General features: G+C 44.7%; 1 protein-coding gene across 1 annotated transcript; it reads right to left on the minus strand.

Moving 5' to 3' along the window:
* Positions 1-207: 207 nt before the first annotated feature.
* LOC308163912 (HMG box transcription factor BBX-like) lies at positions 208-12,055 on the minus strand (the record flags this gene model as incomplete). The annotated part of the gene is made up of 10 exons (XM_080538085.1): positions 208-286; positions 883-1,072; positions 5,229-5,459; positions 6,652-6,741; positions 7,552-7,703; positions 9,020-9,152; positions 10,234-10,603; positions 10,644-11,201; positions 11,719-11,799; positions 12,044-12,055. 10 exons carry the CDS (start codon positions 12,053-12,055, stop codon positions 208-210), a joined length of 1,896 nt encoding a protein of 631 aa, XP_080394211.1.
* Between the last annotated feature and the right edge of the window lie 679 nt (positions 12,056-12,734).

A 12,734-nucleotide genomic window follows, 5' to 3' on the forward strand; every position in this document is an offset into this window, starting at 1 on the left:
CATTGTCATGTTCTTATATCTACCGGACCAGAGCTCAACCTAATTCATCTCAGAAGGGGAGGGATCGGTCCACAAGTCCCATTTAATCTCCTTCTTCTAAGACAGGGGGGGGTTTGACATTTGAGGAAAAGGTAAACGCACACACGCCAGCGTCCATTTTGTTGCTCTCGAGGAGGAGGAGGAAGGGGAGGGGGGGGGCGATTCACTTCACTGGTCAGCACAGGAGATGAGCACTGGGGTCTGGGCCATATCCTTCTTCTGGCTTTCACCAATGTCACGCTGGCCTCTGAGGAAGAGGGGAGAGGGGAGGAGGGGAGGAGGGGAGGACATCTTACTGGCATGTTAATGTCTCTACCGTCTCTAATAATTGAACTACACACAAGGAGAAAACTCCTTTAGGAAACACATTAAGTTAAAAGGTTGGCGGAGCATTGATACATTGACGATATCATATCCTAGAATCTCGATTGAGATTGAGAGTCTGGAGGTGAAGGAAGTAAAAAGGGGGGATGGAAGTTAGCAGCAAAGACCCTCCTCTACTGTCCTCGCTCTTGTTTACACCCGGATTTGCATGCGTAGCATGAAATGAAGCTCAGCGGGTTACTTACTTACATGACATTAATTAGCTGAAGATGTTTCCAAGGTCATAATTTTGCCAGTAAGCAGGGTGCATTAACATTAACATGACATTATAAATTACATATTTTACACTGAACTATTGCACAGGTATCAGATATGGGTCATTAACAATTATTATTATTATTATTATTATTTTTAAAGTAGACAAGCAGGCATTCAAAAAAAATGGATATAGACCAAAAAATCGGAGCTAGGCCTTACGACCTGCAGTGTAAATGCAGCCTAAGTGTTTCCGTTGGTTACCTGTGAATGTTCTCCATGGCTGCCACCTCGGCCAGGGCAGCCAGGCTGAAGAAGGTAGGCAGGTCTTCAGGTGTGCTGCTGCTGGCGTCTGCCTCCTGTGGTCCGGGGGCGGTATGGCACCCTGGTTCATTGCATAAAGTCTCTTGGGATAATGGCTTTTCATCCTGCTCCTGGTCCCTGGCTTTGTCCTCTGAGGTAAAACCAAACAAAGAACAGAGGACAACGTGAAGATACTGCCATTTCCCTTTAAAATGGCCCCACAGACTGATAATATTATTATATTCTAATTAATTAACAATACTAATTCAATACTAGTCCTTCACCTAGAATTTAGAATTTGCCATTTAGCAGAGGCTTTTAATACAAAGCGATGTACAATTACACATTACAGGGACATTCCCCCTGGAGTAACTGAGGGCTAAGTGCCTTACTCAAGGGCACACTATCCACTAGACCAGTGGTTCCCAACCTTTTTTGTCTTGTGTACCCCTTGAGCTGTTTTGCCATGCCAGAAGTACCCCCTCACTCATGCGTGTTGATTATTTCCAAAAAATGTTCAATTAAACACTAACTTGCAAATATAACATTTATTATACAACAGTTAGTTCCGACCAAGTCATTTGATTGGACAAGAGGCATTCCATGAGTGCCGATATACAGTATAACAGCACTGGGACGTTTAACTATGTACTGTATCTGTCCACCGCACATGTGTTCTATTACAGTTTTTTCCAATTGCTAACACAATAAAATGACCTGCATAGCACAATTATTTAAACTGACACACAGAGAGCAAAACCTCTTCTCAAGTCTCCAAAACTCTAAACACATTTTCTGCTTTACACACATTTTGCTATTCAAAATGCCACTTTAAATGCACTAAACACGGTTCTCTGCCTAAGACACAACAATCTGACATAAAGTCACATGTTTGCCATTTCAAAACACTGCCATTCAAAATTAGACTACATGAGCTAATTGGCCAATACATGTGCCACCTGGCCAAACACCTCAATGTTTAATTCATTCATCACACACACACACACACACACACACACACACACACACACACACACACTGCCACGAGACAGCCAGCAAACGTCTGTGTGAAGCAGTAGCTGCTCATGCTCTGACCCGCTGCCATGACAAAGAGTTTGAAACAGTCTGTGGTTCATTGGCCGGGACTGAATGAAGTTAATCACCTTAACTGCGTCATCCATAACTGCACTTAACTCGGGGCTCAGCTTTTTGCTGCTGAGTGCCTCCCGGTGAATAATACAGTATATCCACTTAATTTCGGGGTTCACCTTCATCACACGCCCAAGCAGCCCACGCACCTTACCCGTCATTGCTGCCGCTCCATCGGTACAGATGTGACTGCAGGATTTCCACGATCGTTGTCTTTGAAGAAGCTGTCAATAATAAACAACATTCCCTCGCCAGTTGTCTTTCCTGGCAGCGTCTTGCAAAACAAGATATGCTCATTTATGTCCGACTCTTCTTTATAACGCACAAAAGCCAGCAGCTGAGCCTCCCCACTAACGTCGGTCATTTCATCTAATTGCAAAGCGAACTGACCTGCTTGCTTCATTTGATCCACCACTTGTCCGACAATATTTATGGACATATCATCAATCCGACGGGAGACGGTATTGTTTGATAATGGTACCAACTTGAGCGCGTCAGCTGCTTTCTTGTCCAGCATAGTTTTAGCCAAAATCATAGCGGCAGGCAAAATCAGATCTTCGGCGATTGAATGTGTTTTTTTTTACTTAGCCACCAGTAATGAAACAGCATAGGACGCCTCCAGTGCTTTGCTTGACACACTTGCCGCTTCCTTCAGTGTAGCCTGACTTGACTTGAGCTCTGACAGTTTCGCTTGAAAAAGTCGTCAGTTTTACCAACAGTTGCTAGGTGTTTGGTGCTCTGGTGTCGCTGTAAATGGGATGGCTTCATTGAATTATTAGCCAGGACTTTGCAGCAGAAAAAGCACTGTGGCTGTGGTGGATTAGCCGATGTACATGTAAATCCCCACAAAACATATGTTTCCAGATAATAGCGGGGTCCTTTTTTCTTTTTTGCCTCAGTTTTCTTGACCGTTACTGTAGCTGGTCGTTTTAGCCATCTGTCCATCTTTGCAGTAGGTTGCCAACTGACAGGCCTAGCTGACTTGCGCGCGAAAATGATCGTGAACATGATTTAAATGTGACGTGACTACCACTTGTGTTACAGTCATCACCTGTCGGGGAGGAACTTAAGTTGCAGCGTACCATTTTAACAACAGGTTTATGAAATGACTTGTGTATTTATTTATTTTTTTGGAAGGGGAAATAAATTATAATTCCAAATCTTTCCACGTACCCCCTGCAATCCCCTCACGTACCCCTAGGGGTCCGCGTACCCCCGGTTGGGAACCACTGCACTAGACCACCACTACCCCCACCTCTACAACAGTCTCTTAAACCTCTTTTTTTACAAAAATTTTTTTTCTTCTAAACAGGAATACTTAAAAAAAAAAAAATGAATGCTACAGTTTATTCAAGAGAACAGCCACCTTACCATGTACCAGGGACGTGCCGTCCATATAAGCAGGGTAAGCAGTGCTTACCCAACGAAAAAAGAAAAAAGGACCGTGAAAATATTAAAATAAAAGTGCATGTAACCGTTTGTTTGTTTTCATTAAAAGAGTCGTATTTTAGGTCCCAGGGCAGCAGGAGTCATTCATTTTGACGTTGCATTTTTAGCGCCACCTGTAGGAGTAAAGCACTCCCTACTCTGCGTTGCATATAAGCATTCCTCTCTCTGCTTTCCCTCGCGTACATTCGAATGCGTGAAAATGTCATTTTTATTTTTTTCCGATGCCTCAGCCCGCGGTTTAATGTGACCAGTGTAAGCATGCTTACAGCCAATCAGAGTAGGTCTTTCATTCCGATAAGAGCTACTGATTGGCTCTTATCACTTTCAAGTTCACTTAACATTTCACCTCTCGCCCGGCAGAATAGCTTATGCCAGGTAGCTCAAACGATCTAAATAATAATAATCAATAAGGATAACTTGCTTGATTTTGTGAATATGGACATTACTGTCAGCGACCTAAAGGGATTTCGTAGACTGGACTGGACTGGAAAAACACAACTACTGGCTAAAGGCCGCCCGGCCGCCCGCTCACCGATGTTCACACTGACCCAGAAAGGGAGAGTCGCCAGCGGCTACAGCAAGCCTGGTATGAGCGGTTTATATGATGTATATGATTCGCGAGGCTGGTGGCGATCTGTGCTTGTTTATATGGTTTGAGTACTTTGAGAGGGAGGGTCTGTGATGTGATGTCAAGTGCCTGTGTGACAAAGTGTGAAAAGAAAGTGTGTTGTGAGTTTTTTACTATGGAGGATGGAAACGGTGTGTGTCTGTGTTGTGCGTGTGTGCGTGTGCGATGTTGAAACTGGTCCTGGACTTGTAGATTTCAGCAGGTTGGCTACTTGAAAAGATCTTTGAACAATGAGCACCCATGATATAGTCGAAACTGGCAACTGTTTTTTTTTTTGGTAATCTGATCACAAAGTGACACTACAGTTTATTAGCGGGTTCTAGGGCATCAAAATTGCATTTCCTTGAAACTGCGTTCACTGATAGCGTGTATGTGTAATTACGTGTATTTCTATATCTTATGCTTACCCAATCTAAAAGCTCACGGCACGTGCCTGCCATGTACGTAACATGTAAGTAACCTTACCACTATTACTATTATTATTATTATTGTTTGCCTCTTATGTCCTGTACTACTGAAACTTAATCTTGAATTATGTTTAATTTATTATGCCTATGTCTTGAGCTGCAATGTAATGTCAGGATCCGAAGCCTAAGAATTTTACTCTGTTACACTATGTGTAATGTGACGTAACAAATAAACTTGAAACTTGTAACAGCACTGTGGGTGGTGGTGTTCCCGGGCGGGATTTGAGCTCACAACCTTCCCATCGCCAGTCCAACTCACTATCCACTAGACCACCACCACCCCCACCTCTATGACACCAATAGGAATACTAAACACTAAAAATAGAAAGGTCTGAATTCTACAGTTTACAGTTTATTTAAGAGTGCAGCCAAGAATCTGTTCTTCAACTTGAATTGTAACACTTTTTATGTATCTCAAACTGTTCTTAAACCTGAACTGTCGGACTTGCACTTGTGAACCGTGGACTGGGGTGCTGAGCTCCTGTGGTGAGTGTGTTGTTGTGTGATCGTGTGTTTGTGGCCACGAACTGTGGAAACTGAATTGCCCTTCGGGGGATAAATAAAGTATTCTGTATCTGTAAGCAGCCGGTTGGACTCGGCTCCGCTCTGCTCACCCTCCGCTGGGGAGACCCGGCCGTCGGCCGAGCGCACCAGGTGGGTGATCTTGCTCTTCCGGGCCTTTCTCTTCTGGCTGCCCACCAGCATCTCAGCGCTGCAGGCGGCGTGGGCCTCCAGGGTCAGCAGGGCAGCAGGGGGGGGGGGCGGGGGGCCCGGGGGGGCCAGGGGGGGGCTGGGCTTGGCCTTGGCAGTGGAGTCCACGGTGGGGGGGGGGTCACTCTGCACCACTGAGGAGAGATGAGAGACAGATAAGAGATAAGAGACAATACTACCTCTGCACATAAGGTATATTGTATAGTTATTACTATCACTACCATTCTTGTTGTTGTTTACAAAACTACCTCTGCACATACTGTATATTACATAGTCACCTATCACTACCATTCTTGTTCTATTTATATAGAGATGAGGCAACGTGATGTTTACAACACTACCTCTGACCCTACTGTATATTGTATAGCTACCCATCACTACCATTCTTGTTCTATTAATATAGAAATGAGACACAACATGATGTTTACAACACTACCTCTGCACATACTGTATATTGTATAGCTACCTTTCACTACCATTCTTGTTCTTTTTATACCTTCTGCGTTCTGCCCTTATATCACTATTTGCCGTTTTGGATGGATGCTAAACTGCATTTCATTGTATAGCAGTCTTGTACTCTGCGATGACAATAAAGTTGAATCTAATGTAATCTAATCAGGGCCTTACGATATGAATATAAGAGTGTTAAGTCCCAGCATATGAGGGTTTCTGCGATTGGATCTTAATCTCAACGAGCTGATTGAATTTATGTTATGGCACATTAGGAAGGCAAGTTTTCCAGGTTCACATTGCTTAAAGTTGTAGGTGTCTTTATGTAGAATATAGGTGGGCTGGTGTAGGAAAACACAACTATTGGTTAACACTAGAACAGCCATGGGTGGGGTCATTTGATGTGAGTAAAGTTTTTTTTAATATCTTTGCACTCGATCAAATTTCAGGACCCTCCTTTCATGACCTTTCCTAGATATGTGCGTTCTACCACCCAGTATCCTTACATTTTCAAAATCACATCAGGATAAGCTAGTATAAAGCTATGTTGCAGTTTTTCTGTGTAGGAGGCAGGATAATTTACAAGACGGCCAACTAGTGGTCGTTGTGTGTAAGTAGCAGATTCCCATTGTAAAGACTATGGTCATTTGACCCCCGAGGCGGCTCTTATAGTAGGTAAAAAAGGCACGGCTGTGCTAGCTCTTCTAAGAAATGGTGTCCAGCAGCACCCCCTGTGCCATGCTCTATACATGGTTCACTTACTGTGACATCATAATGTTCATTTGCCCAGGTTTCATGAACCACATGACATCATGATGCCAAGAACATTCACCACTGGACAAACACACAGAAACACACAACCATCCTCTAATTCACCTTTGTCCACAGTACTGGGCTTCTCCTTTTTGTGCTTGGACTTGCTAACAATCTTGTGGAATAAAGTCGTTTTCTGAGATGGAGATGAACCTGATATAAACACAAACACAAAAGAAACAAACAAAAAAAAGGAAAGAAACAAGAGCATGTGATATGATGCGTTTTTGTGTGACTATATGCAAATGCTGTGTGCCTATCAAATATTGCAATACTCATTGTTTAACCTTAAACATATTTTAGGTGTGCCCACTCTCAGTAGTAAACAACATATTTAGGAGCAGGCACATACCATATCAAGTAACAGTGAGACCAGTTTAACTCTAAGGACATACGAGCCTACCCAGTGGTCAACAGAGCAGAACAGCATGAACACAGTATAGCCATGTATGGGAACTAATGTCAGTATTGTAAGTTACGAGGTAAAAGCTATTTCCTCTCTGAGAACTGTATATAAGCTGTAACAAACATCAGTACTTGGCTTGGCATCTCTTTATGCCACAGCCAGGCTCGGCACCAGCCGCAGCCAAGCTCGACATCTCCTATGTTGTAGCCATGCTTGAAGCTTGGACTTAACAGAGCATGCTGCCTTGGAAACATCTGTACAAGAGAATGCAACCCAGATCTGCCTAATACAATGATTACGATTCAACCTTCCCTCTGAGTCATCAATATATAATTTCCGGCCACGTGACCAAGAAAGATCTCCTTATATCAGCATGGTAATGCTATGTTAAATGGTAAACAATGTGTTCGTCATGAGAGAGAAAGAAGTACTTCCTGTGAAAGGCAACAAGACTAACAAGACGTGGTATGGAGGCATGGGTGAGATGGGCGACTCCTGAGGTAGTAAGAACAGTGTTTAAACACGGAGTGAACACTGTAATGATGTCGTCCTCTCACCCTTGCTCGGTTTCGGGGGCTCCTCTGGGCCGGTGACGCTGTCCGTCTTCTTCTTCTTGGTGACGGCGCTGCTCTTCTTGTCGAAGGTCAGAGGGCTGTACTGTGGCAGACTGTTGAACTTCTTCTCAAACTCCTCCTCCAGTTTCCCCAAACTGCACATGAGGAGGAAGAGATACGTATCAGTATAATACCGTTTAGAATTTCGATGAAACTGTAGATTTCAGCACAATAAAAAAAGACTTTTCTCTAGCCTGAAGCAGACATACGATCTGAAAGACATACGTGAAATGCCCAAAATCCACAAGATAGCACCTCATTTGTGAAACCTAGTGGCGGTGGTGTTATTGCTTGGGCATTAGGGTGGGGTGGTATCCATTTTTTCTGTTAAACCTGCAGTTTTTTACACTATTAAAACCTAATTTAAAAAAAATCTCATTGTAGGGTAGGGTACATTTTTTCATACTTTTATTACCGTCCTAAACTTTTACCAGGGTATGGAATTACCGAGAACAATAATGTTGTGCTACTTATGCGGGGACTGCTACACCCTATGACATTTAGCAACACTAACTTAAAGTTAACATCCTGATCACAGCTTGACAAACTAAACTGTTGCATAGCATAATATGATCGCTTAATAAGAAGCATTTGTAAAAGTATAACTTGTCTCATGTCCTATGGCATATAGCCTATAGGCCATAATTTGTCTATACAATATTGATTTAGTCACCGTTATGAGACTATGCTCTGGGAGTCCTTCTTTTTGAGCTCTCTCTTTCGGGGTTATGAGAGAGGCTGCACGGCAGACTCTGAGGTCTGTCGGTCTGTCTGTTTGGTGTTTGTCACGCCAGATTGAGGTTGTGGCCAAAACAGTTGAGCCATGGCCAAGTCAGGGGCCTGACGGCGTTGCAATGTTCACAGCATGTGGTTTACTGAGAACACAGCTAGTCTGTCTGTAGGCATCTTGTCTGTAGTTTCCAGGCGGTGTGACAAAGTGGACGGTTAGTTAGCGATGATGACGATGGTGTCATGTCAGCGAATACCTGTTTGGAACCCGACAACAGCTCTTGATACTACTTCCTCTAGTCCAAATCTCTTGGCTCGGCAATTTCCTCACATGGTTTCATCTACCACTGGCAGGCAGGCGACACTCAACTCTTCCTGTTTTTCTCCCCCTCTGACAACACATTTGGCAACACGTGTCTCTGCGTGCCTCGCAAACATTTCTGCTTGGATGTCAGCCCATCAACTCATCCAAGCTCCACCTGGAGACTGAGCTGACCTAACCCTTGGAAGCATGCCCTCCTCCATCACAGTAGAGAACTCTATGGTGACCTCCTCCCAGACAGCCAAGAACCTCGGGGTGATCCTTGACAACCGTCTGAACATTTTTGATTGGTTGCCGATATGCGGACCAAAAGACTAGAACGTGTCACGTATCAGATACAGAGGGTTCTGTGATGCTCACCCTGGGGCTGACTCATCTTTGGACTTTGACTTCTTCAGTTTTTTGGGGTTGTTGGGTCCCGTCTGTGGGAAAGGCCAGCTCTCATCAGGCCAGCCCGCCTCACTGTCCGACGCACGGAAAGACCCCCTTTTACCTGTGATAAACACACACGCAGACACACACACACACACACACACACACACACACACACACACACACGTCAGAGGAGACAACCAGTGACAGCATATATGAACACTTACAGCAGACGGCCGAAAATGTACGTAGCTAAACAATCAACGGAGAGAGAGGAGTCACAAACTGTACAATGCGTACACCTAGCCTTACACGCACACTCATAGTCATACACACTGAAACGCAGCACTTTTGTTGTAAAGAATGACAAAACTGTATTCTGATTCAATGTTGTATGTTCTTGTGTATTGTATGCTCTTTGTGTGTTTCTTGGTGCGTTGTTTTTGTATGTTCTTGTCTTGGTTGTTTTTGTCCACCAATGATTGGAAACAAGTGTTTCAGTAGACCTTTACGTGCTATCCTCTGGGATGTACTGTCTGTACTTTTTACCCAAATCAATCAATCAATCAATCAATCAAACAGTCATCATGCAAGAGGACAGTTAGTTAGCTAGCAGACTAGCTCGGTCTACACACACAGACACAAACACACACAGACACACACACACACACACACACACACACACACACACACGTCAGAGGAGACAACCAGTGACAGCATATATGAACACTTACAGCAGACGGCCGAAAATATTACAAATGTACGTAGCTAAACAATCAACGGAGAGAGAGGAGTCACAAACTGTACAATGCGTACACCTAGCCTTACACGCACACTCATAGTCATACACACTGAAACGCAGCACTTTTGTTGTAAAGAATGACAAAACTGTATTCTGATTCAATGTTGTATGTTCTTGTGTATTGTATGCTCTTTGTGTGTTTCTTGGTGCGTTGTTTTTGTATGTTCTTGTCTTGGTTGTTTTTGTCCACCAATGATTGGAAACAAGTGTTTCAGTAGACCTTTACGTGCTATCCTCTGGGATGTACTGTCTGTACTTTTTACCCAAATCAATCAATCAATCAATCAATCAATCAAACAGTCATCATGCAAGAGGACAGTTAGTTAGCTAGCAGACTAGCTCGGTCTACACACACAGACACAAACACACACACACACACACACACACACACACACACTACCTCGGTCTACGTTGGCCCTCAGCGAGGTCAGCATTCCTTCTGACACCAGAGTCTTGTACAGCGCTCCCTTACAGCTCCTCTCTGACTTCCTGGACCCGGAGCCCTCTGCGCTGGCCTCCGCATCCCTCTCCCTCTCCCTCTCCTCTCCTGTCCCCTTGTGCTTGGCATGCGGGGGGCTACTAGGAGGGGCGGCGGGCTCTTTCACACCGCCTGTTCCCGGGCTGACGATACTGGCTTCGTCCGCCTCGCTCTTGGGGCTGGGGGGGATCAGCTCCACCTCCATGGCCTCGGTTGTCGACGGCGGCTCCGGGCGCTCGCCGCAGTCCTCGTCCTCCTCTTCCATCTCCTCCCTCTCCTGTTCCTCTTTAGCCTTGAGGGGGGGGGGGCTTCTTGGCGGCTTTGGCTTTGACGGCCTTTTTGGGCGAGCCAGGGTCGCTGGGACCGGAGCTGATCTTCTTCTTGAAGGTCGTCGTCTCCGTCTCCATGTCTATGTCTCCTCCGCCCCCCCAGGCCCCCTTCGCCACGGCCTCGATGGTGTAGAGGACGCTGTCCATGTCCGACTCGGACGACTGGCGCTTCTTGACGGTCTTCTTGGGCGAGGAGGAGCCCGGGCCGGGGCTCTTGTCCTTGTTGTCCCCTGCTACTTTGGGCGGAGCCTCTCTCGCCGACCCGTCTATCGCCTTCTTCTTCTTCTTCTTCTTTTTCACATTTGTCTGGTTCAAGGTTTGGCCGCTGGGTGCTGTCGGAGGACTGGTTTCAGTAGGGGTGGAGGAGGAGGAAGAGGAGGAGGAGGAGGAGGAGGCGGGGGGCGGGAGAGAAGAGAGAGGAAGATCGCGGGCGTCCTCAGTCTCCTCTTTGACGGCGGTGGTCTTGGGTTTGACGTGTAGTGTGCAAGCGGCGGAGGTATCGTCGTCCGGTGGCTGTGAGGCTGCTGTGTCGATCTTCCCCGCCTCGGAGGCCAAACACATCTACACAAAACAGCATTAAAAAAGAAAAAAAACATGGTTTAACATTTCCTTTGTGAGTGCCTTTGTCTATTGTGTAGAAACCTATATTAAGAACGGTTGAGGCTTTGCAAAGGCACAAGTTAATAATGCATGCATGTTAACTACTGCATTAATACATGTTAATTTGCCCAGAGCGTCGAGGCTTTGAAAACATTAGCTAAGACACACCTCTTCTCTCTGGCCTTTGACCTGAGGCGAGCCTGCCTCCCGACACTGCACTTTTATTTCTGCACCTGTATTTATTTTGTATTGCACCTTGTTTTAGTGTATTTTTATTAGTTTATTTTTTTTTCTACTAGTGTTTTATCTGTGAATCACTTAGGGCGGCTGTTTTGTCGTTGTAAATGTGCTATATAAATAAACATGACTTACTTACATAATTCATGTGCCCTTACTGTTATGTTTGGTTTAGGGTTTTTAATATAAAATAGAATTCAACCAGATGGCAAGGACATTGTGTTGAAAGAGCCGTCGTTACCTCAGCGAGCTGGAAGAGAGCGGACTGGCCACACTGCTTCCCCTCTGGCACGGCATTCTGGGCCGCCACCGAGGAGATCTCCTTCTCACACAACAGGGAGGGAAGAAAAAGACAACAATTCACTTCACTATGCATCATCAAGCCAAATATGCCTCCAGAAACAACAGGCTCCTCTCGAAATGTAATAATCACCATGACGATAGTATTAACTAAAGGGGTTTGGGTTGAAATTCACAACAGAAGCCCTATTCAGACGGGATTACTATTATGTGGCGACCTCCGTTAATGTTCACTGGCTGTTCTTCATCGTTCCTTGATTGCTAACCGATTTATCCATGGCCGTTTAGACACTATTTTATAGCTTAATATCTACATACTACGATCTTTCAAGAACTATAACCGTAAAAGTAAGTAGCCTTGAGAACCGATGTTTCTGGAGCCTAATGGCCCTTAGAGGCCCATAATCTCCTGTTTCCGTAGCGTGAGGCGGCTGGATGTACAAGTACACCCCCTGGACGTGACGCTGGTATGTCGCAGGGTCTTACCCCCAATCCAGTAAAAGTAAGTAGACATATAAGTAGACTCATTAACACTTAATCAGCCGTGAGGTGTTAAACAGCACCAGTGAGTAAAAAAAAAATCTACCTTTGCACTCGATCAAATTTCAGGACCCTCCTTTCATGACTTTTCCTAGATATGTGCGTTCTACCACCCAGCATCTTTACATTTTCAAAATCGAGTTAGTATAAAGCGATTTTGCAGTATTTCTGTGTGTGTCTGTGTATTTGCCTTGGGATTCGGCTGCCATCTTTTTCTCCAAGGCTGCAATTCTCTTTTATATCAGCAGAGGTAGCAAGGGGGCACACACTGTGCTCAACCTTCAGGCTTCAGTGCTGAATTAGATACAGTGGATAAGACTGATATTTGTAACATAATATGTTTATATATAGGCTATATATAGCAATAGTGATACATAAGATATGTATATGTACAGACAGTTATGAAAATGATAAACT

The sequence above is a fragment of the Nansenia antarctica genome, assembly GCF_963989245.1.
Source record: "Nansenia antarctica genome assembly, chromosome: 8".
Taxonomy (NCBI): Eukaryota; Metazoa; Chordata; class Actinopteri; order Argentiniformes; family Microstomatidae; genus Nansenia; species Nansenia antarctica.